General features: G+C 42.5%; 1 protein-coding gene across 2 annotated transcripts in view; it reads right to left on the bottom strand.

Moving 5' to 3' along the window:
- tmcc3 (transmembrane and coiled-coil domain family 3) overlaps positions 1-26734 on the bottom strand; it is a gene marked incomplete at its 3' end in the record, with an annotated part of 47152 nt that overhangs the window by 14070 nt on the left and 6348 nt on the right. The window contains exon 1 of one of the 2 annotated variants that reach the window (XM_079494906.1): positions 16058-16159. The exons of the other annotated variant lie outside the window; for it this stretch is intronic. Within the exon in view, the coding sequence (XP_079351032.1) occupies positions 16058-16060 (3 nt within the window). The 5' untranslated portion in view covers positions 16061-16159. Of the gene's footprint in view, positions 1-16057; positions 16160-26734 lie in introns of those variants that run through there. 2 annotated transcript variants of the gene reach the window in all.

Here is a 26734-nt window from a genome sequence, read left to right as displayed (position 1 = left end):
AGTATTCAAATCGAACAATCCCCGGAATCAGCAGCACGTAGAAGGTCATTTGTGACCTTTAAAAGAGTTGTTTCCGTGCTGTGACCGGCACGGAACCCAGATTGAAAGTCCTCAAAAACATTATTAAAATTCATAAATGAAATAAGCTGATTTGAAACTATTTTTTCTAAAATTTTGGATAAAAAAGAAAGATTAGAAATTGGTCTAAAATGATCTAAAACAGAGGGGTCTAGTGTTGGCTTCTTCAGGAGGGGTTTTACAAGAGCAGCCTTAAAACTAGAGGGGAAAATACCAGTGGATAAAGAGCAATTAGCGATGGTTAAAATGTTGGGTCCTGAAACATGTAAAATCTCTTTCAAAAATCTGGTTGGGATGGAATCCAGAGTGCAGGTGGAGGATTTCATGTGAGATATAATTTCTTCCAAGGTTGACAGGGAGACTGGTTCAAAATGAGTGAGCATAGCAGGGAGGGGGGCGGGGCATTCCCCTAGTGCTCTGGACTCAGATGGTTAAGATCTTATTTGAAAAATGGGTGAGAAACTCTTCACACCTTTCTGGTGATGCTTCAAGGGGTTGACTGGGGGGGGGGGTTGATTGCTGAGTTGATGGTCTGAAAAAGTACCCGGGGGTTATTAACTTGTGTACTAATTACACGTGAAAAATAATCATTTCTTGCCTCTTTGACTGCGGTCTGATAATCAGCCATGGCTTCTTTAAGCATATTGTGGGATGTGGCTAGCCTATCCTTTCTCCATCTCCGTTCAGCTCTACGACACTGTCTTTTCATTTCATTTGTGTGATCGTTCAACCAACGCAAGGTGATTGGTTTTTGATGGGCACCATGGCTAAAGACGAGCCACCGCAAGCTAGCAGAGAGTTGTCAGAAAAGTGTGATCAAAAGTTCCGATTACCGAGATCCCGTTGTGGTATGGAGAGTGTCGATCGCTGGGCTAATATCCAGGTTTTGGATTTAAAACACTGAGTATAAAGCTGTTAAAATAGCGTTTAAAAGTCACTATGTGACAGAGCTTCTCACTGACGGCACGGACGCTCACGCATCTGTCAAGGAGCCCCAGAATGTATTTGGCCGCCGACCCCCATCTGAAAATATGTTGTTCCAGGGATCCCCCAGAAGCAAAGATTTGAGTTAAAACCGTTCCCTCTGAAAGAATATATATTCAAAGATATTTCAAAAATAGCAGAACTACCTCCTCCTTTAGCTGAATGGATACAAACGGCCATTATGTCAGGTAGGAGGCTGTTGGTAAAGGACTGGAAGGCTCCATCTGCACCTGCTCCATCCCTCTGGGATGCCTCGATGGGACTATTGGCCGCTTACGAGCTGTCATACAGGCTGCTCAATAGGATGGACGACTATGACTTAAAATGGGGCTTTTACCATATGCACGTATCAGGACTCTGATTAGTTTCTGGCTCTGAGTGAGCTCTGAACGGGCTGCAACTTTAGAAAAATACATTGAAGGAATATGTCTGGAATTGGGGCTGGGGTGGACTGCGGGATATTTCTGTGCATCTCTGTTATATTGTTTTGTTTTGTTATGCATTTCTTAGTACAAATCATAAAAAATAAAAAAAATAAAAAAAATAGCAGAACTACAAGCTTGTAGTGCGGCACTTGGTGCCGCGCTATGAGCTTGTAGTTCTGATATTTTTCAATAGCTAAAGTACAACATAATGCTTAAAACACCAAAAGGGGATCCCGCCAAGAATGGGTTAACTAAGCCAATCAGAGAAAGTGACACTTTAATGATTAAGGTGCTCTTTGGTAGCGAACGCAAATGTTCAACAAAGTATATTAAAAACCTTTATTCTGAAGGCTATTTCATTATAGAAATGCATATTATATAAATCTAAAACAGGATACAACCGACGCATAGTGGTGCAAAAGCCTTTCTTCGGGGTGTGACACTAAGCTTGCAAATGTTAACATGTTCACACCTGTGAAGTAGTGAGGGGCGCTCTTATCATCGTACATCATCATGGCGTAAAATAGACACTATGCCTATTTGCTCAGACACTATGACGTAAAATTCTCCATTCATTGTTAATGGGAATGTAATGTTTGTGTGGACAAAAGTAGACACTAAGCCGATTTGCTCAGACACTATACGTAAAATTGTCCATATTTTGTCAATGGGAATGTAATCTTTGTGTAGGACAAAAATAGACAAAGCATTTTTGCTCTAACTATGCCGTAAATTCTCCATTCATTGTCAATGGGAATTTAATGTTTGTGTAAGATGAAAATCTACACTAATAGCTGAATATAGGAGGAGCCAGCGCCCCTCAAAAACAGGAACATATCAGCTGCATAACTTCCGATACATAATATGTCGTCAAAAAAGCCAAATGGTGGCCAATACCTAATTCAGGATCTATTTATAGAACGCAGCAGTGATATGCACCAGGCACAGGCATGCATATTCATTCTCAATCACATGTTGAGACAGGCATAACGAATGAATAGGAAATTCTGCTCGGTTTGACGCAGAATGACACCAATGACTTGGTCATTTATCAGCGTGCTTCCAGATGCCCTGGAGAAACGCAGTCTAGACCCAGCATAATCCATCATGCTGTCAAAAGATAGGTACTGTACATGCAGTTTATGAAACACGTCACAGCACCCCAAATTAGCCATGTGTCTTGTGACACTTAAATCCAATCTCAGATTTCCTCAAAGAAGACTAGTGACTATGAAAACATCCAAAACCACTCTGTGTAAAGTAGACGAGAATCAAGCTGAAAAAATAGATTTAAATTATTTGGTTTTCTAGCTATTTTTGTGTCGCCCCCATGTTTGTGGGTTGCAAGTGCTCACAGCGTGTCGCATCGCGGCGTATATTTTTACGACAATACCTTTTTACTCGAGTAACATTTTAAACACAGGCCTTTTAGAGTATTTTTTCTATTGTGGCATCGCTACCTTTACTCGAGTAAAATATCAGAGTACTTCTTCCACCCACCACTGGTGATGATGACTACTACACCGGTGGTTTTCACCAGGGAAAACAGCTTTTAACCCATTTTGGGCGGGAACCCCTTTTTGTGTTTGAAACATTATGTTATAATTTAGCTACTGAAAAATAGCAGATCTACAAGCTCATAGCGCGCCACCGAGTGGCACGCTACGAGCTTGTAGGTCTGCTATTTTTGAAAAATCGTGAAAATATTTATATCAGAAAACTGGAGGATTTAGAATATTTTTTTTAATTTCGAGGTCAGGCCAAAATGGGTTAATCTTTACTCTGGGGCAGAGCGGCAGTCAGACAGCCAGCCCCCCCCCCGCCCCCCTCCACCTCCACACAGGGCTCCTAAGAAGCAATTTCCAGGAGAATGGCTAGGGGGAAAAACATGCAGACGTCACTCACAGCAGGCACACAAACAGGAAACAGTTTAGGAGCCGTGAGGCAAAGACGGTACAGTAGAGTAGAGCGTTAAGTAGGTATAGGTATTTTATTCATCCCAGAGGGGAAATTAAGGCATTACTGCAGCAGCTCACTGTCACATCAACAAGATATCTAATACCATTCCAATAGAAATGGTAAATGGTGCATTTATATAGCGCCTTTATCCAAGGCGCTTTACATAGATTGTGCATTACATTCACCCATTCACACACACATTCATACACCGATTGCGGCGGAAGCCATGCAAGGTACCAACCAGCACATCAGGAGCAATTTGGGGTTCAGTGTCTTGCCCAAGGAGTCAAGGACACTTCGACATGTAGCCAGGAGGAGCCGGGATTCGAACCGCCGACCCATGGATCATTGGACGACCTGCTCTACCTCTTGAGCCACAGTCGCTGCAGTCGCAGTATTAGATATCTAATACCATTCCAATAGAAGTTGTACTAAAAACTGTAAATAAAAAATCCAGTAGAATTTAACATCCGCAGCCAGCTGATCGATCCAGCATGAGGAGTTAACGGCAGGCAGAAGAGTTCTCGTTTGTACAATTCGGTGACACAAGACTGTGTGTGTGTCCATCTATGAATGGGCTACCGGTATATATTTTTTCACCCTTTTGATTGATTTTCATAACCAACCAAAGACACGGTCAAAAAAAAAAGGGAGGCCAGAAAGAAAATCCTCCTATTCCACAATCCATCAACACCATCAGTAGTTTGGTCATGTGCAATTAGCCACCCAAACAAACCATGTCACACACAATACTCCACAGACCACCATTTTCAAACCTCATTCAGAGCCAATCTATTCAGGAGAGGGCTTCCAACTGAAAGGACATTGACCTTTCAGATCCTGGACTTCTTGTGTGCCAGACCCGAGGGTGTCTTGTTGGGCAGTCACACCTCCTCCACCACCACCACCACCATCACACTCGATTCAAGTCGAGCCCCAAGGGAAGGTTGTGTGCAGAGGGTGCTATGCTTTCTCTCTCTTTGTAGACCTGTGTCTACATCAGGGGTGCCCACACTTTTTGACTTGAGAGCTACTTTCAAAATGACCAGCTCGGCAAGATCTACCCACCAAATCGATTATTATACCATTGCTGAAAATAGTTTAAATATGAACCTGAGGGGGCTTCGGAATAGTAGAGTTCGTGTTACATTCTGTACAGTATAAGACAAATGCACTTGGAATGGGAAAAAGAGGGGGAGAAATGTTTTTTTTCTTTTTCAATATATTTAAATGAAATACTCTTTAGGGGCATGTCATGTGATCTACCTGCACAGCCTTTGTGATCTACTGGTAGATCGCGATCTACCTTTTGGGCACCCCTGGTCTACATGGACAGAAACGACTCCAACACCATCATCAAGTTGTAGCCAGGAAGCCACAGGCCCAAAAGCTCAAGGACTTTTATTTGTGTTTTTTCTATTCATTGGGTCATTAAGGTCCACAGAATGAGAGGTCTGCTCTGCTGGAAATACTGCGAAAAAACTATGGCCGTTTTTGTATACCACAGCATAGACATCCAATATAAGGCCACATTTTCCAAATTTCATCATACTTTAAGTAGCATGTGACATGTCAAACTAGGGGGTTTTCATCATTCTGAATCCATTCCAAGCATTAGTTTTGCACGAAAAACACTCCTTGGCCTAAATTTGGCCATAGCCACTTGCCACCTCATCACATTTGTGATGACGGCTATGGCTGTTTTTAGGCCAAGGAGTGTTTTTTATGCAAAACTAATGCTTGGAATCAATTCAGAATCACGAAAACCCACGAAAACCAGAGTGGGCGCTTGTTGTCTCAGTCCGTGTAAAAAAAAAATAAAGACACTGTACAAATGGACTGTTGGTCAATTTGGTTTGTTCCCTTGGCGACGTCCGCGGGGACCACCCTTCGTCGTAGATTCTGCGTGGGGGTCCGCGGATAAGGGGGGTCCCCGCGGCGTGTCGTCATGCCGGTCACATTGATGCGTGTGGTTTATTTGCCACATATGCCTGGTTGCTGGCGTCAATTTCCACATGGCTAGTATCTGTTGCATATATGTAAATGACGGTTATGTTGTATGCAGTATGGTTGCCAGTGTAGTCAACTGTCGTGTCAGAAATAAGCTAACCAGCCGCCCAAAACCAGCCAAGCAACTGTGAGGTGAAGAACAAGCGAAGCGTGGCGGGAAATATGCGGACTAGGCAACCCACTCACCAGTGAGACTAGATGTCGACTAGTGAGCCAAGGGTGTTGTTCTCTCGCAATTTGCGGTGTCGCAAGTTTCATACCTATTCAAAGACCTGCTGCTTGCTTTGCAATCAGCTGGTAAAAAACAACAACACCACCACTACTACTGGAGAGGGTGAGAAGCTTCAAGTGCCACGGTGCACAATATCATCAAATACTTCCAAAGTACACAGACTTGCAGAGCATGCCGCACCAACATTTCACTGTGTGTCGTGTACTTTATTGATCAAAAAAATAAGCCCTGTTGAATCTTGTCCGTACAGTCCTGTACTACTGTACTCTCTGCATGCCTGTGTGGCCAGAAGCAACTCCAACCCACGAATCTTGTCCGTAGAGTCCTGTACTGTACTCTCTTGCATGCCTGTGTGGCCAGAAGCAACTCCAACCCACGGCTCTTGAATCTTGTCTTCCACCAAGTCTGTTACACAAAGTCATATTCAGTTACAGGCTAGGGCTAGGGTTTCAAATTCATGAAACAAAAGGCATCCGAGTAAGATTGTGTGTGCACTTGAATGAGAGACTGACAACACTAGACTGAAGCCAAACCCAGTTTAGGTAAACAGTACACAACGAGATTACTGGTGTTTCTTTCTCCCCAGCTTCAGCTCATTCATATGCATACACACGACACATGTTGAGTCATGGTAGGCAAAACACGCGGACACATTTTTGAGTCATGGGGCGAAACAGAACAAGTCCGCTGTTGCCCGCGGAGCTTAGCATAACATCATCACAGACTGATGCCTGATTTATACTTGCATGCTGTGTTGTCCAATGACAATAGCAGATCTATAGGCCCACAACATGTCACATCACGATGCATTGTGAGCTCATAGATCTGCCATTTCGGCTGCGTGACTCTAGTGTGTGCACTTACGTGTACAGAGGTGTGCCTCACCTGTCTAATCTGCACAGAGCCTTGACACTAGGGTGTGACTGCTCACCAAAAAAGAAGGAAAAAAAAGTGAGAAAATTTAATACATGATTCATGAATAAACATTTGTCCTAGGAATGTGTTAATTGCCTAATTGTATAGCTCTATTCTCACATGTTCCAGTACTAGTATAATAAGTTGCTGCATATTTCATTTTGCCCTGATGAAGACCTCCCAACTAAGGTTGAAACATGTTGGCAGTTGCCTGAAATTAAATAAAGGCTGTTCCTCTTTTTTTACCCCTGAGTGCCCGGATGGTTGTGGTGTTGGATGTTTTGGATAGTGTTGTACAGTTAGGTCAGGCTCTGTGAGGATATATAGCACAACATGTAAGGAATCTAGAGGCAATACAGTGCAATGGGGTCTGTCTGCAGAAATGCTGTCTGAAATACTGCCAGAGGATCATTATTAACAAGCACTGGTGGAGGAGGTGGTTGTAGATGAGTGTACTAGCAGATCAGACAAGGGAAGGAAAAGGCCTTTTTTACTAGAGAGAAAGAACAGAACCAAATTCTGTTCTTTTCTCTTTCTTTTTTTCTTTCATTGTTATTTGTTAGCTGACTCACCACAAATGTGATCAATGTTGATCAGATCAGGGGTTGAGGGAAAAAAACGTTTGGGACACACAATGCATTCTGTGCTGCTGTGCAAGAGGGAAATGTGACTTTCACCTCAGATAAACTGCCATGCTAGCTCAAAAAAGGAAACGGAGAGACAATGTGAGGCGAGATTTGATTACAACAGCGCAAAGAGGTAATGCAATAGAGTGCAGTGGAGTCCAGGACGCTGCTGCTAAACCGTGGCAGAAATTAACTGTACCGTAGGCTAACGATGACTAAATCATTCAACACAGCCAGAGAGAGAACCAGAGAGCGCTAGGTGTGGGCGGGGGGATATTGAGTTGAAATCGGCAGCCTGTTACCACTCCATTTAGTATCTGGGGAGCTCTGCTAGAGCTAAACCACTCCCGGAGGGCAACAGCTGATAATGAAAACAACTCCTCACATTTACAAAGTACACAAACACACACACACACACACACACCTCCTCCACACAACTCACAAAAACGATTGAGTATAAGCTGTGCTACACGAATCAGAGGGCCCATTACACGTACACAGGTGCAGTGCCAGAGCTCTACTTTATGGGTGGAAAAAACATTATAATCCCACTGTCCTCCCCTTACTCTTGTAATCTGAGTTTTAATCTCCTTTTTTTCGATAGCACAAATTACCCAGCAGCTCCTACTGTCATTCAAACAGGGCCAACCCAAACTGACCCGGCCTTATAAAGCTCAATTTGGTTACATTTGTACACTCTCTGAGTTACATTAACATTCAGAATTTTACAGTGCATGTTTAACAGGTAAAAGCGAGAGAAAAGATGGAAGACGATAGTGAGATAAGGACGGGGTCTGGTGGAGAGACGATAAGAGTTGCATTGAGATTGAGTGAGTGAGTCTAACAGCCATAAGACTGTGTGTGAACTCCACAGAAGAGTGGAGTTCAACCTGTTTTCAGTCAGGACAACTCAATATTTTCAATGAATATAAAATAGAATAATACATTTATTTTGGTCTGGCGATAAATGGATCTTCCGAGAAACCACATGACATGGTAAATGGTCCTGTGATGCACCGAGCTTGCCTCATTTGGGCACAGCAGGGGCTCAGTCTTGTTCCACATCTCCATCAGAGATGCTCCATTTTAGGATTTCTCATTTAAGATCTCAGTGCGGCTATGCGCACACACACACGCGCGCGCGCGCACACACACGCGCGCGCGCGCACACACACGCGCGCGCGCGCACACACACACACACGCACTCGCACACACAGTGTGCATTGACAATGCCGTCATGATTCAATTTGATTACGATTCACCTGGTAATGATTAAATTTGATTCTACCATGTATCGCAATTTTTTATTCTATTACTGCACTATACATGTCAAGTTTCAGTCAGATATACTGAACAGAATATTTTATTTAGAATTATATTATATATATAATATTATATACAGCGTTATATTTTAGGCTCCTATTATCGATTGTTGATTATGTCACGTTGTTGCATCGATGCTGAAACGATTATTTTTGACACTACACAATTCAATGGGCTTTATTGGCTTGAGAAAACTGTGACTTATTATTCATTAATCACTTATTGATTCCATTATTCAGGTAAGTTCTGTAAAACCTCTGCCTTTAAGAAGGCAGAGGTTTCATTCTGTCATATGTGAACACTTTCCCAAGCCTTTTTATACAGAACATGTGTGAGAGACTTACATGTGATGGGACACCATGCTTTTCAAGCTACCCAGATATTTTAGTGAGGGATACACTGGTTTAACAAAACTGAATCCCATTTGTGTGTGAATATGCATGTCCTGTGTGTTCCAGTTCCCAAGTTTGCATCACAATTTGTGCTTCATTCAGGCACCAATTCAATTCACATGGCCGTGAAATTAATTTGAATTGAGATGCCTGCATTGAATTCAGAGTTAAGCTGCTTTTTGTCTAGATTAAAAGGAATTATCTTGATAATGTAGGCCTCTGCTCTATGTGAAGACTGAAGAGGAATGAGAATGGAGAGTAATAGGCCATGAGCCAGGTTTATATGGCATGATTTCATGACAACTAGAGTGATTTGTGCCTGTTATAGGATCGCTGATGGGCGTGCTGCGTGCGCGTGTGTTAATCCACGCCATTAGCCTACTCACACACACGGTATCTCTGCTGATTTGTCAGTGCAAGTTTATCACTTGAAGCTTAGCACACTCTCCCTCCAAATCCATATGCAGCGGGTAGCGGCGGAAAGAGAGAGACAGAGAAGGTAGAGGAAAACATTTAAGCTATGTGCCAACATTTGAGACAGCCCCAATGTGGAGTTGTTCTTGCAATGAGAAAATCAAATGTGGAAAATTAAAGTAGATTCCCATGTGTATCTCACGGACTTCAAGTGGACAGCCTGTGACATCATATCTGACATATCTATGATGTATGACTCCATGGTTTCAGCTCTGCGCACACACACACACACACACACACACACACACACACACACACACACACACACACACACACACACACACACACACACACACACACACACACACACACACACACACACACACACACACACACACACACACACACACACACACACACACACTTCAGAGCCATGACATAAGAGACCAGTGGTGCACGCCACGGTGTGTGAGAGCACACAACCTTTAATTTTAGAGAGCCACCGCCTTAATTACCATAATTAATAAAATAGTGAAATAAAAATTCACATTTATTCATGGCGTGAGTGCACCGAATGGTGCATGGTGGTATAGATAAGGGGCACAAACAGAAGACATTGGGGTTGGGGCAGCAGAGAAAAAGAAAAATACGGCAGTTTATCGAAGATAGGTTGAGAGAGAGAGAGAAAGAGAGAGAGGGCAAGAGAAAGCTATACAAAGAGGGCGAGAGATTCCACTGGTTGCCCTGACAACAGACGCAAGCTAGCAGAGCTTGGTGTTGGCCCCTACATTGACTGCCATAATAGCCAGTGAAGCGTGTCAGACCCTATGACCATCAGTCACCCACCACCATTCAATACATCTACTCCTCCCATTCATTCCCTTTCACTCCAAGCACAACAATGGGCATGGCAAAAGCTCATCAACTTGATTTGGGGGCGATCTGAGACAGGGAGTGTGTGGACTCGCAAAGGCACCAGTCTAAAATGATGGCCTAGATAAGCTTGAGTCGAAACCACAAGGACTGAAGCATGACTTCAGGCATTTTATCAGGGTTTGGACTGGAGTAGATGGTGTGTTGCTGAGGGCAATATATGAGCTTATCTAAAGGCAAAGGTGGACCAGCTTGGTGAAAAGTCCAAAACAGACAGGTGAGAAATTAAGCAATTAATATCGGGCCATGCTCTGTGGCATGTATAACTAGACGTAATTCACATACAAAATATGAATTATGACTGTGGTAACGGTCTGATCTTGGGCAGATGCTCAAGTGAAAAAAGGCACCTTGTGCGGCGCGTGGAACCGCCGGCTGCCTAAATAGTGAATGAACAAACAAACTTTCAAAAACGTCCCACTGGGGTCTCCTCCCAGTGGGACATGCCTCGAGGACCTAGGGATGCCTAACCAGATGCCCGAACCACCTAAGCTGGCTCCTTTCTAGGCGAAGAAGCAGCGACTCTACTTTGAGTCTCTCTCGCGTGACCAGCCACCCATCGAAGAAAACTCTTTTTGGCCGCTTGTATTCGCAACATTATTCTTTCGGTGTGTGTGTGTGTGCAGAAAATGCCTCTTTTTATTCTCTTCGTAAAACCACGACCTTCGCAGTCATCATGCAGTTCTCAATCCAAATGACCTATGGGAGATTTTGGAAGGATGTGCAGCTAGACAGTCCTCTCCACCACCATCAAATCCCCTATATGCATTATTGTGTGGTGGGCCACCACATAATCATGACCAGCCAGGCAGCCACCACAGTATGATATTTAGTAGGCGGCCACGAATAGGGCAAAAAAGGCAGATAACCGCAAAAGACGGCAAAAAATTACAACAATTTTGCGCATGTGTGTTTGCGGGTGTTTACGGGTCCGACGGATGCACCTGCGAAGCACATGCGTGAAAGCTCCCCCCCACACTATCAGCTTCTGGCTAGGGGAAACACTGAATGAGAGAATATATTTCGTTAATATAGTGTTAGTAGCGTTCTAGAGACTTGCGCCAAATTGTCATGGCACATTGGAGCTGTTGTGTTGGCCCAACACCATAAGAACATTGCGTTGTTTTTTCTTTAATGCTAACCTTGCTAAAGGGGAAAAACAACCCATCACCTTTCTCTTATTAATCAAACATGCACAATTGCACATGCACTTTCACAAGCACGCACAGCCGCACACACATACTATAAGGTGGTAGTGTCGACAGAGTAAAGTGGGCTAATGGAGAGCAAGAGAAAAGGCTACTTGATGCTCACTGTGTAGACAGTGCACACATGTACACAAAAGCACTCAGACATTACACATAACCACCTCTCGCCATCTATTCTGTAATCTAACCAGACAGTCGCAAGCTGACCTTTACATATCATCAATATTGATGAGTAAGAGGGCCCAGTCGAGAAGACCTTCTGCCTGACCTCACTATTTGTCCATGTACAAGAGAACCCATCTGCAAGTTAATTTATCAATCTGTCTGTCTGAGGGGAGATAGTACCAGACATGCATTGTAAATCTTTCCCTTAAAGTTCCAATGCAGGAACCAGTCAGTCACTGCATTTCATCACATTGCATCACTGTATGTCCCTCGTGAGTTGCGCGGACTAAGCCGACAGACACCCGGTGTCTTGTCTCACGTCACCCCGCTCGCTCTGCCCTTGTTTTTCTATCTCTAGTACATCCTCCTATCTAATTAATATAGCAATAAAAATGCTAATGCTACGTAGGTCTAAGGATAGTAATATCAGTCCATTGATTGATTGATTGATTGAAAAATGTATTAACAGTTTGCAGAATTACAGTACATTTCAAGCACAAACTCAATACAAAGGCTGTTAACTGTGAGTGGACGACCCAATTAAGCATTACACTTGTTTCCAATAGGGTCCACCATGTTCAAATCATCAAAAACATTTAGAGACGTACAAATAGACACTTCTATATAGACAAAGGACAGAACAGGAATTCATCATAAAGGAGGTAAAAAGGGAAAAAATATACAGTGAGGGAAAAAAAGGGGTGGGCGGTGGGGGGGATTCACGTTCAGCTCCGTTAATTTGTTTGTTTGTTTTCCATCAATCACTTATTGGTCCTAAACCAGATTTAGACAACTATACTGCCTCGACTGCAATGGAATCTTCTGTGCAGCTCCATGCTCTGCGGAGGAGGAACCCTGATACTGGGGGGTCACCAAAATCAATAGGGTTCATCCAACCTTATAGGCCGACCCTTTAGGCCAACATTGCCACTTGCACACAATAGTCCGGCAGCCGACAGGCTTCTTTTTTTTAAAGCGGGAAATTTGGTATATAGTCTTTTTTATTGGCCTAAAATATTGTCTATATGCATACAATGATGAATCCACTTGCTGGCCGGCTTTTAGTATTGGGAAATCTTTTTTATAGGGGTTTCTTCTTGTGACCCTACTATTAACATCCTATGGCTGTGCAAACATTTTCCTTTTGCTTTTGCTTTAAGTAGCATGTGACATGCTAACTAGGGGTTGTTCATGATTCTGAATCCATTCCAAGCATTAGTTTTGCACAAAATACACTCCTTGGGCTAAAAGCAGCCATAGCCACTTGCCCAAATGTGCCCAAAATGTGCTGACCTCATCACATTCGTCATGATGTCTATGGCCGTTTTTAGCCCAAGGAGTGTATTTTGTGCAAAGCTAATGCATGGAATGGATTCAGAATCATGAAAAACCCCTAGTTTGACATGTCACATGCTACTTAAAGCAAAAGGAAAGTTTGACATTTTTGACAATTTTGCCTGCCATAGGATGTTAATGGTAGGGTCACAAGAAACCCCTATTAAAAAAATTGCCCAATACTTTCAGCCGGTCAGCAAGTGGATTCATGAATGTATGTATATATTTATAAAATACAGTATCTGTCTCTCTCTCTCTCTCTCTCTCTCTATATAATATATATATATATATATATATCCCATGTCTATGATGTGTTGCAAACATACTTATAATGCATAATAATCTGTTTATAACACTGTAAAATTATAGTTTTAAGCACTCACAAATTCGTAGAATGCTGTATAACAATATTTATAGTCTCTCTAGTCTTAATAGATTTATTATTTTTCTTAAACCAACAAATTGAAACTTTCAAAACGTTTAACATTATAATGCAATGTGATAATGCATAAGTGATTAGGCTATGTAGCAATATAAAATGATTATGTCTGGGAATTAACATGGGATGCATAAGTCTCAATATAAACTTGTTTATAATGTGTTATGATTTCATTAGTATAAAGTCAATGGCAACTCGAGTGGCAAAGTGATTGTCAAAGTGAGTTTAACGTTGTTTAACATTGATTAACCCATTCTGGGCGGGAAGGGAACCGCTTTTGGTGTTTAGCTATTGAAAAATAGCAGATCTACAAGCTCATAGCTACGAGCTTGTAGGTCTGCTATTTTTTTTAAATCGACTGAACGACTGCCATAGAAACATAGCTTTTTCAGAAAACTAGGATGTAGAAGACATTTTTAGAATCTGATCTCAGGTCAAAATGGGTTAAACGTTTTTTAATCAGATAAGACTTTTCTTTTTGGATGTACAGTATATGGGCTCGTTTTCTGCCACTCAGTAGGCGTTCCTGCATAACTTTCGGGTATGATGATGATGTCACTCGCATACCCTCTATTATAAGCAGCATTTAGAATTGATATTACATTACAAAATGATTCATAATGCATTATGATTGAAAGCTTTAAGAGTATGAATGTTTACAGGCTTATGCGCCACAGTAAACTAGGCCTTATAGTTTTGTTTGATTGAATACTTTACAAACAGTTTGCAAAAAAAAGACAGAGGAAAAAAAGGATGATATAGAACTTGGAAGGAGGATGCAAGCATATTTTAACCACCTAGGTTAAAACTGGAAATCAGAAACAGAAAACAGATGGCCAAGGAATGAGGGTATACAAGGACAAGGTTTCACATATGCTCTGAGGTTATTATTAGCTGCATAATCACATAGGGCTTTGAAAACGATGTAATAAGGATAATTTCCATGAATATTAATGTAAATTATCTTCCCTGACACACAAAAACACTCAAGAGCCCTGATCATCAGGGTCATGAAAGATGCATGATGATGACGATGATGATGGATAGCAGAACAAGGAAGATTTTGCAACCGATTTGAGAATCTGCCCTCCGTTTGGACCAAAATGCACAGCATCCCCTTCCGGGAGCCAGGCTTTTTACAACATACATTGAATGGATGGTCAGCCAAAAGGTGAGGATTTCGGCCATGGATGCAAGGTGATAGCTTGCCAAAAAAGCTGGTGGTGAATATTGAATAATTAAAGGAGGAATGCCAATTATGCCATCACTGTCAATGTAAAATATCTAGTGTGTGCGTGTTTTCCATAAGAAGACTGTGGAAGGTCAGTAGACCGAAAGCTTGCTAAATAAAATAAATACATTGATTGTGCGCAGATCTGAGTGTGCGGAGCTTCCCTTTATTTTTCACATAAGAAGACTGTGCAAAGCTGAACCATAGCAGCCTATGTGAGGCTTTTGTGAGCCCCCTAACTGGGTCATCATATGACGGATAATCACGTTTTTAGTCATGTATATAAGCAACAGTGTTGATGTTTCTTGAATAATTGTTGCCATCACTGCTGCAGCCTGCGTGCCAAGGCAACAACAGGTAGGTAGGCTATAAACACAGGAGAAAGGCAAAAAGCGAAGCATTTGCGACTTTAGTGTTGCAGACAGTGCTGACAACAAGGGAAATAACGCGCGCCCCTTCTGTGCCATTTGGTCTGCATTTATTATAGCTGCCGGTGACAGTTTCTGATGACAGAAACGATTAGGATCCGTTCGTGCTATACTGCTAAACCACGCATGCTTGGCTGTCTGTCATCAACAACTGCCTGCTCTTACAAACGCAAAACAAAAACGACCAGTTCGACCACAGAGCCTTGGATAAATAATGATTTTACACGCATTGTTGTAGCCTGCCCTGGCTGGATTGATTATTGATTGATTATTTATTAGACAATAACAAATTCAAAACAGTACATGGTACAGACTACAGTCAAAGCACATTGATCCAAAAGGATAGCACCGAAAAAAGACCTTGCGGTCTTGTTTCCATTGCATGGGAAGAGCATGCCGTGATTGAAAAGTTAACAGAGAAGTGTGTTCAGCTCTGCAGCAGCCTGCATGAAGTGACAAGACACAGACAGCAGCCCCGTCACACGGCGAAATAAATACAATATGTCCATGATTGATCTTCATTTGCTTGTTAATTAGTTACGTGACTTCACAATAGTGTTGGTCAATCGGGCTATCAGACCAAATCAACAACAACATAAAACAACTTTATCCAGTCGCGCGCAAAGCAGATGCTAAATAGTTTTTGACGACGTGGCCAAAAAGGAGACAGAGTAGCCTAGTTAAGTAGTAGAGGCGCGGATAGAAATGATCCATCCATGATAGCCTTTTGATTGATTGATTTGAAGAATGTATTAACAGTTTGGATGATTACAGTACATTTCAAGCACAAGTCAATACAAGACTGTTAACTGTGGACGACACCATAAAAGCATTACACTTTTTTACAATAGGGTCCACCATGCATACCACATACATAGCCAACAGGTCACACCTTTGAGGTAGCCTATACAACATACAGGCTATATTATCTAATTGATCATCAGTGGATGTCATACTTACCATTTCGCCGTTTATTTAATTTCTAGTCTCCCTCTACTTGTGATAAACTTTTTTTCCCCCAACTGCAACACAAGCGCCGTTCATAGTTCCATGGGAGTGTGGGATAAAGCAGCAGTTTCACCGACTCGAGCCCCTGCTTTTACATCTGAAGCTGGTTAAACCCTCCGAGTCTCCGACATAATGGGATGTATCATGTAGGTTAGGCTACATCACATCACAGCCAGTTCTTCAGTTCTTATACTTGCCGCTATCAGCGACCGGGGCGGCGAAGATCGCTTTCCCTTCTGTCCCTCTGTGGTGGAACCCAGGGTGGGAGTCTCACAACAATGTGGGATTTAATCCCGCCCACCACCGTACTGGACTATTATGAGGGAGTTTTCCTCCGAGGTGGAAAGCCAGTGGTGACGCGATGCAGGTTATGAGGGGAGAGGTAACAGAGGTTAACTAGTTTAATAATATACTCACTTTCACTTCTCTCACCCTGTTATCAATTTACTTACAGTTTCCCCAGATTTTTATACAAAATAAGAAGACCCATTTTATTTTTGTTTCAAATAAAATCATGGAGTAGCAAAAACAAGAATGACAGTCAGCAGCTGAATAATCTAGAACAATTATTTTCTCTTATTAACATATGGTTCTAGAAAGAAAGGGGAAAAAACCCACAAAAGAATTAGATGCCTGATCCACCAGTCCAGGGGTCACCATTCACCAACATGTCCGTACACGGACAAAGACTCGTCATGTCTGTGGCAATTTTTTAGATGTTCTGTTTTGCACACCATTATGATGTTCTTATTTTGATCATAACACCCAATTACTGTATGTCAATCTCCAGGTTTTCTTCAGAATATGTATGGCAATTATTTATTATGACACTATGGCACATTAGGAGTCCAACTAGTAGGCTTACTAGTGGTAATCAAATGTTTTATTTGCAAAGACCTCTGAGTGTTCAGACCTCAGAGTTACAGACCTGTTATTCAGGGATATCTATGTGTTTCTGGTAATATTATTAATAATAATTATTGAGTAATATTATTGTCAACTCATTTTGTATGTCCGTGGCAAAAAAAATATGTTGACAAAAATGTCCACCACAAGCCAACATGGCGATGACTACTTGGGTAGTATAGGCCAATATGTAGAACATATCCAAAGTTTGAATTGATGTCTGTTAAGTGTTAACCTATAATGGTCCAGGCCACAGGGACTGAATACCATATGTCTCTCATCTCATGTCTGACTGTCACTGCTATGGAGTCACCCCATGACATAGATGGGTTGGGGGAGGTGGGGGGTGATCGAGTGACTTCTGCTGGACAGGCAGGAGCATGTGCCACAGCCTAGCTGTGTGACGCTTGCATCACGCTATAGCACACCCATTGTGTTCACCTGCATTTTGCATCTTGTGTTATTCTGTGCGCGCGCAGTGTGTGTGTGTGCGTGCAAGCCCTGTCCTCTTCTGTGTCTGATGCTGATGTGATATTAGTGTAAGCGTGTTTATTCAAGTGCCTATGACTGTAACCTGCTTGTATCCATTGCCTGCATTTCTGCATCAAGCCGATCATATGTAAAACTTGGTTTTACATATAAACACCTGTCTGCTCTTTCCTGCATTTGAAAAACCTGACAATGTCATTAATGATTTACAGTGACAGTCTATATAGCTATAGAGCAGCAGAAAGTAATTAGTTTAGTCAGTGGCTCTGTCATGTGACCATGGCCAGTTGGCAGGTTGTTATTAAGTATTCATCCCATCATATCCAGTCCTCCAGTCCCACACCTGACATCTGTCACCACTAATTTAAACACACCACTCATTTCTTTCTCTAACCCCCACCCCCAAAATATATCAGTGGCCATTCAAAATTATTAATTAAAATAAAGGGGTGCCTATTATGCCCAACCGGTGGTCCGGGGACCACCAGTGGTCCTTGAGGGGGTTCCAGCTCCAACTGTTAAAACAGTTGTAGCTGGAAGTCTACAACACAATTAGAGAATGTAGAATAATTGTTATTTGTTGTCTCTCCTATGCTACCAACATCAATTTGGAAAGAATTGTGGACAAAATCTTAACAAAATATTCTTTCGTTTTGGGTCTGAGAGGCTAAACGTCATCAAATGGTGGTCCGTGGCTCAAATACCAAATAAATCCTTGATATGAAAAAGGTTGAAAACCACTGAAATAAAGCAATGTGAGTTAAAGTGCACATAGAGAAAGCAGTGAATGAGTCAGACAGCCGTTAATTGATGTGATGCGAGTGCCTTCCACTGCCTGCTGACATCTTGGACACTCTGGGACTCAATGATTTAGCCCACAGGTCATAGCACAGTGGAAATGTGAGTGCCCACAGAACAAGATTGCTGAATTTGAATCTCATCTCATCCAGTCTGATTAAATCATATTTCTGTGTGAGTGAGAGAGCCGAGGGTGTTCAGAGTTGATTGCACACACTGCATCAAACACAGAACAAATCTCTGCTTTGATCAATTCTGATTGCCCAACACATTTCCAGTCCATATTGGTTATTTTATTAATTTGTCAATAACTATGTGTGAGTGTGACTCTCAGAAAGAAAGATGTGTTAGGAGAGCAAGGCGATTCAGAATTAAATGAGCTGGCACTGTTTTTCCACATTTAATTGATCTGGCAAAGAAAGGCCATCGGCTATGTGCTTGCAGAGTGTCTTCAGGCTTCTGTACTGTGCACACATCATTAATGGGAGCTGCAGCTCATTACTTGTCGAGTTGTAGCTACGCAGCAGCATCATGTTTGAAGTCAAGCCTGCCTCTGCCTGCATTGATCCACTTTAAAAACAAATAACACCCTGCGGTCAAATACATCCGATATCTGAACTGTAGTGCACACACATTATTTACACGTTATCACCATCTTATCACCAGATCAGAAGAATGCCGTTATCCAAGAAAAGCAGAGATGCCATACATTTGAGTTCAATACAATGAGTGTAGTCTCAGAATAGAGCAGGGAGAAATAAAGCATTTGCAAGTATGTATGCAATGTACGATGATAATCACAAGACGCCACTGTTCCTCCTTCCCACCAGTAATGTTTGTGTTCATTCTGAATGCTTCCTGTGCCACTTCCTGACTCTCTCCAAGCTGTGAACGCAAACTGACCTCAACCATTGCCACATGCTTTCGGAACACTGGTGCTGCTATGGAATGTTTAGGCGGAGGGTGTGTAATGTTGTTTTAGATTACATGGTAAATACTAGTAAATTGTGCAATTACGTATATAGCACCTTTATCCAAGGCGCTTTACAATGATTGTGCATTACATTCATCCACACGCACATTCATACACCGATGGGGAGAGGACCATGCAAGGCACCAACCTGGCTGCTCACTGGGAGCAATTAGGCATTCGATGTCGTGCTCAAGGAAACCAATTCTGGGGCAGCCCGGGATCAACCTCCTGAGCCACTGCCGTCCTTATTATTAGTCAAACAGGTTCCCAGAACTTCCCACTAGCTTCCTCAAAACTGTGTATTGTTGTATATTGTAACGTGACTTCCATGTAAAAAACGACTGACTTCAGTGTTTTCTTCTGTGGTGGGGTGGGGGTATTGTGCACGACTGCACGTGTGTGTCTGAGAGAGAAAAAGAGCACGAGGCACAGAAAGACGACAGGCACACAAGTCATCGTAATTAGGCCCTTCCATTACTTTGTCTTTGACCCAGACAGGAAGTGACCTCTCATCATGTACATTGTGCAAGTAATACTTGAGGATTCTTACATTATTATTGTTTTATTTTTTGACCATGTCTCCAAACTGAGGGCTCTGACAACCCTAGGAAATAACTCTGAGCCCTGAGCTATAAGACATCTTTCCATTTAACATCAAGTGTCGTTACTAGTATGGTGTTTGCCCTGTGTGGGTGTTTATTTTTGCCCTACTAAAGCACACACTGTTGCATGTCCTGCAGGGACAGGAGAGCTTTGTTTTTCTAAAGGTTGCTTTGTTTATTTTTATGCACAGGATGTAACGATAAATACAACCTTGAACCATCTAAGGGCCCCCTTACTGTTGCAGAAGGAGAAGAGCTGGAGCAGCACGGACATTTAGAGCCTTTTATTAGGTGCTAAAGTATACAAAGACTAACGTTTCGACCTTGCGGTCTTCATCAGAGTCATACTGATGAACATCCCAACCACCTACTGTCCCATGTAGGTGGTTGGGAACCCATTCGGTAAAAAGAAGAAAATCTATCTTGAGAAATTAAGGTGGTAGAAATTATTCAGCCATTGGAAGTTTTGAAACCACCACTCTCTTATGTAATTTGATTGGTTCACATCATGGTTATAGCTAAGAAGTTGGTTCAGGCTAGGCACTGTTAAGACCCTTGTAGAACAAAGACATAATTATTTTACCACTGCTGAGCCAGAACTGTCTGAATTGGGACAGAGCCAATTACTCTACAACTGTGCATCCTGTTGGCTGTTTCTCAATAACTAGTGCACAGACGTTGTGGCTGATTGTCTCCACCAGGCCGAAGGCATGGGGAGAGAGTATGTTTTGCACTCCGTCCGTGTGTCCTTCCTTCCTTCCGTCCGTCCGTCCTTCCGTCCGTCCGTTATCAGCTAATCTCTAATTGCAAAAAACAAACTATATTACTCCTAAACATTTTGCCAAACATCACACACACTCCTATCCTCCTGGTGGAGACCTGTGCCCAGAAGGGCACTTTTTATAGTTTTCTTTGATTTTATTGCATAAGCCCCCAGAATGGTGCAGTCCAAAAAACTCATCTCACTCTAATCCTCTTCTCTCTTGAGCTTGTGTCTATTCTGCCTGTAAATCACACTCATTCCTTTCCCCACAAATTATATTACAAGTGATTGCGTGTGCCAGCTATCATATCCTTGCCTATGTCATTCATCTTCCACTCCTGTCATTTTAATTAAAAGACTTCCCATATCTCCTCTCGGCTCATATTCTGAATCTCTGAATTCCCCAGATTTTTATCAAGTTTAGGCCTTAAGACTTAATTCTAAAGTAATTATAGTGGCCGAATAAAAAGATTAAATTGAATTAATTAAAGAGATCAAGGCAGGAAAGAAGACAGTTTGAGCACATTTGCCACAAAACCAAAAGATAGTTGTGAGTAGGGCAACAACATCGTCAGCTACAGCCCTGCTCAACACATTCAGAGGACACCACACCACTGGACAACATCAATACCATACAGAGGACACCACACCACTGGACAACATCAATACCATACAGAGGACACCACACCACTGGACAACATCAATACCATACAGAGGACACCACACCACTGGACAACATCAATACCATACAGCCCTGCTCAACACATTCAGAGGACACCACACCACTGGACAACATCAATACCATACAGCCAAAATTACACCATAACTTAAAGCAGAACAGTGTTCAATTATATAGCGCCTTTATCCAAGGCGCTTTACAATGATTGTGCATTACATTCATCCACACGCACATTCATACACCGATGGGGAGAGGACCATGCAAGGCACCAACCTGGCTGCTCACTGGGAGCAATTAGGCATTCGATGTCGTGCTCAAGGAAACCAATTCTGGGGCAGCCCGGGATCAACCTCCTGAGCCACTGCCGCCCTTATTATTAGTCAAACAGGTTCCCAGAACTTCCCACTAGCTTCCTCAAAACTGTGTATTGTTGTATATTGTAACGTGAAAAAAGAATTACACCATAACTTAAAGCAGAACAGTGTTCCCGTGTTTTAATAAGGCAAGGACTTTTTAGCTGGACAGCAGAGATCCAGAAGGAGTAGAAAGCTTTCCCCACACTCACGTCTCTCTCTTCCCTCATGATCACTACATGGCTAAATAAATGTTCCCCTCTCCCGTTTATACCCCACACCCCCACCAACCCCTCTCTCTTTTATGGCTCAACATAATTTATTTTTGTGTGGGGTAAAGAGACCCACACAACCTCAGGTTCCCCCTCCCTAAATCCATCAGTGTCTTTTGTCAGTACCCAGCAGGGGAACTAAATCAGGGACACATGAATGGGCACACTGGACATGAATAGTGGTGGTTCTATGGGACAAATTTACAGTCTGGTGGGACTTGAAACTCAGGGAAAGATATATCAAATTCTGCTGAGGTGTTAATCCCTAACTTCACAACAGCGTGAATTCTTCAGTACATGGATTATACAACCGTCTGCAAAGTCTGACAGGGATAATGACCCATGTTTGTACTATTTATTAGTTTGTGCCCTGCCTTGCCTACTGAGTCTTGCCACTTTATTACAGCGGTGTGAGACGATGAAACTGACTGAGTTGTTTGTCAGTGTTCGTGTTCAAACATGAAAAACATACACTGTGTGGGCGTTTGTTTTGGAACCAACAAACCATCACAAAGGATCATACACGTACGGTACACATCAGAAGATTTAATTCCCATGAGCAACCTCAATTACCAAAGTTTATGGATGAACGTGGTTCCAGAGAAGGATGCTGTGATCGTATGCCAGCTCCAGGTGCCTTTTGAAATAATGATCTAAAGGGTCACTTTGTCAAAGAGTGCTGGTGGGGGTCAGTACTAGTCTGGGACCCCCATACAGTCACCTTTCTCTTTCATCTCTGCATGCGCTCCCAGCCTCTCACGTCACAGCCCAAAACACCAAGCTCGTGGCATTTCAGCTCCTTTGTCCACCGTTAAGTGGTCAGAGGTCTATTCTGAGAAAAATATGACAACTATTGAGATATGAGGGGCTACAGAGGGATGAAGTTACAGAGATAGTTGAAGTTGTGACATTAAAGCAAGAGCATCTGTCTGAGAGTGACGCATCCTGGCTGCTCTGACATCATCACGACCTGATTCACACGTCAATGCAGCAAAAGGAACAAAGCACACTGCAGGGGTTGACACTAACAGTTGTCCGTCTGCCCGCGGCACGTAAATAAAACATTCGGGAAAGTGGAGTTTGATTTCAGGTTGCCCAACAGGCAAGTGCATCATTAAATATAATTGACTATTCATGATGCTACCTTTTTACAACTAGCAGTTGCACTCATTCCGTTTTTCAAAGTGACTGTCGCCACTCAGCAGTTATCACTTGGATTTAGCATTAATGTGTTCTACACGAGTAAGAAATTCTAAGAATTAACTTTTCTGGGCAAGTGCCTCTGAGACCTTAATGTCTGTCAACCCCTGCACCAGATGGAGAGAGAGTTCATTTAATGTAGTATAATTTCCATTTACACAGCAAATGACTCATACTTCATCAAGTATGGCGTGTATTGAAGTAGCATTATCGGTGCAGAAATCAAATTCCATGTCGTGATTCATGAAATGTAGATAGAGATCGTGAGTGAGAGGTACAGTATCCAATAATAGCCATCACGACACTGACCTTATCAAACCCCGGATAGCCATACATGGAGAAGACTGGATCATCACCTAGATCTGCATATGGAGCCGGCCAGCAACCCTACATCTGACCTGTTCTGACAAAATTGACATTCCATATGTAGATTCCCCCCCCCCCCCCCCCCCCCCGTCCTTCCTCTTCGATGTCTCCCTTTTGACAGATACCTGTCCATTCAAAGTCTAGACGGGCCTGCCCCAAAGTTATTAGTGCAGCCGCCGCGCCCGGCAGCAGACGAAAACTAGAGTTCTCAACAGGCCCGAACATTAGGGTCCGGCTGGCCCTACCTGGGCCCTCTGTCAAACCCTGTACACTCAAGACACTGCCACCCTTAAGCCCTAACCACACCATGCAACTCCTTGCAACATGCAACTACTTGCAACCATTATTCCCAATGGCAGTTGCAAGGACTTGCATTGGTGTGGTTTGTTTTGTTGCAAGGAGTTGCGAGTTTTTGCAAGGAGTTGCAGCCAGAGGCGTATCTACAATAAGGTGAGGGCAGGCGTCCGCCTGTCCAAATCCATTTCTGGCCTGGCCAAAATCCATACAATGAGAAAAAAAGAGGACAAAAATAAGACATGAGAACTATTAATGTCCAGCTGATTGGCCGTTGCGGTAGAGCGCGACCCTCAATCACCCATTGGAATGTAAATACCTTTCAGCCTTTGTATCCTACTCGTCTGGCAGGTATATCTCTTTGAAAACCTTTAGTGCTACGATTGTGCGCGGGGAGACGACAATTAACACATCTTGCCTGTCCAAAATGTAATTCTTGCCTGCCCAAAATGTAATTCCTGGAAACGCCACTGGTTGCAGCTGGTGTAATTAAAAATTTGACAGGGCCAATTATCAGTTTTGCCGACCTGCTAATGGGGGACCATTTAAAACAAAGGCGGCTTGCAGGGGTTGGTGTGATTTTGGACATGTTAGCTACAAGATAAATGTGCATGCACAGGGGTGAGGGGCTGCAAATGTCACTCCGAGGTGAGGTGGAAAGTCTGGTGACGTGAGGTTACTGCCAAATATGTAGGGTTTTGTTTTTTTTCACCTCTGTCTTTCAGAAGCTAGACTGGGCAAGATCTTAATTGACCTGTGCCCGAGTGGCCCAATGGACGCTACGCTTCTGCTTAGACTCACACACCTCCTAGATTGAAATGATTCTAATTACAATTTACACACACGTTCTCATTTTAAAGGCATAATTAAGGGTTTCAATTAACTAATCTTCATAATAGGTAGTTAACAACAGGTTAGCGTGTGTGTAAATATGGGTATTAGGCATGCATATGCGCGTACTGTATGTGTGTATCCAATCCATTCCACTTCATTTATCGAGCATTTCTAAGTGCCGTATACTCAGTAAAACAAATATAAAATACTAAGAGCAAAACAAACACTAGACGGGGGACGACGACGAAGTGAGAGTGCCTCTGTTTACTCCATGTTTGTTTAAAGTGCTCGAAACAAACTTTTGAAAGTCCATAAACCTGACACATGATGTCACATGATGTTCTGGTTTTTTTACATCATTAAAAGTCCATAGACGTAATTTCCGAAAGCCAAGGTAGCCAAGGAGTAGACATGAGTTTTCACAAACATTCAAATCTTAAACTGAATGCTGTAAGTTACCCTTGCCTGTCATATAACTCTGTTATGCAGAGTCATCTGCATAAAAGTGGTAGGAAATGCCATGCTTTTAAAAAAAAAATCACACCCATGTGAAATGAGGGGCGCTCTTGTCATTGTACATCAATTTATGTTAGCGGGCATTTGACATTGCTACATAAGGTACATAAGGTGGTCCCTTATTGGCTAAGCACTCCCACCAACATGTGATTGGTTAGCCGATTTGCTCGTTTACATATGATGCAAGTTTTCCCTTCAATGTCAATGGCGTTTAATGTTTTGATATGTCATATTTAGCAGAATTATCAGCTCTTATCATGCATCATCTCATACTGGCCAATCAATCGGAATGCCTGTTGCCTGTGATTGGTTAATTCTGGCCAATCAGAATGCCTGTTGCCTCTGATTGGTTAGCGGATTTGCTTGTTTTCATATGGCGTAAATTTTCCCTTCAATGTCAATGGCGTTTAATGTTTTGATGTTTAATTTACGTCATATTTAGCGGAATTCTGACGTAATTTCTCCGTTCATCGCCAATGGCAAAACTTGAGACGGTTGGGGACAAAATTTAGCGGACATATGACCAGATGGCAAATCTTGAGACGTGTGAGGAGCTGTTTATAGAAGGGGCTAGCGCCCCTTAAAAATCAAACCGAGGGGGGGGTGGCAACCACAGTGACTGCAATCAGAACCAACTGACAGAAGTCTGTCAGGTTCCCATGGTAACAAATTACCAGTGGCACAAGTATGAAAAGGACAGGTGAATTTGCAATGGCTGCTGACGTGTGTGAGAGGCATCCGCACAATGCAAACGAGCACATGCACTCAGTTAATTTTATCAGGTATACAACTTTCCATTCACAAAGCAAATTACTCGTACTTGTATTTATTGAAGAAGTAGCATTCTCGGGGTGTGTGTGTGTGTGTGTGTGTGTCAGATCCCGTATTGTGAAATGTACATAAAACATAAGAGAGTGTGAGAGGAGATATCTAATAGACTATTCTTCCTTCTGACTAGCAGTGCTAGGGGGCGAAGCAAGGAGACGAGACTATAAAGTAAATTTAACAAACACGCTTATGTTTCCCTCTTTCAAAACGGACCAGCTGCAGACAAGGTTATATGCTAAATATACTGTATAATCCACACACAGAAACACACACACACACACACACACACACACACACACACACACACACACACACACACACACACACACACACACACACACACACACACACACACACACACACACACACACACACACACACACACACACACACACACACACACACACACACACACACACACACACCATTTCATTCATCTTGAGGGTTGACTGAGAACAAATACTTAACATATTTGGATGACTGTTATTTAGACATCCCCCCCTCCCACGCACGCACACACTTTTAGACAGAAGGATAATACAGTACACCTCCTGATTCTAATTACAACTTACACACACTGTCTCATTTCAAACCTACAATTAAGGTTTTCAATGGAATTGGCCATAATGAGTAGTTAACACGTCAACATGTTGACGCGTGTGAGTGTGCATGTGAATGCATACGCAGGTGCTTTTGTGTACAACAAATTGAGCCATTTGCCCGTGACATTAAAACATTGGGAGAGAAATGGAAATG

The sequence above is a fragment of the Electrona antarctica genome (genome assembly GCF_951216825.1).
Source record: "Electrona antarctica genome assembly, chromosome: 23".
Taxonomy (NCBI): Eukaryota; Metazoa; Chordata; class Actinopteri; order Myctophiformes; family Myctophidae; genus Electrona; species Electrona antarctica.
Note: the sequence above shows the minus strand (reverse complement) of the source record. Positions and strands in the feature narration are given on the sequence as shown.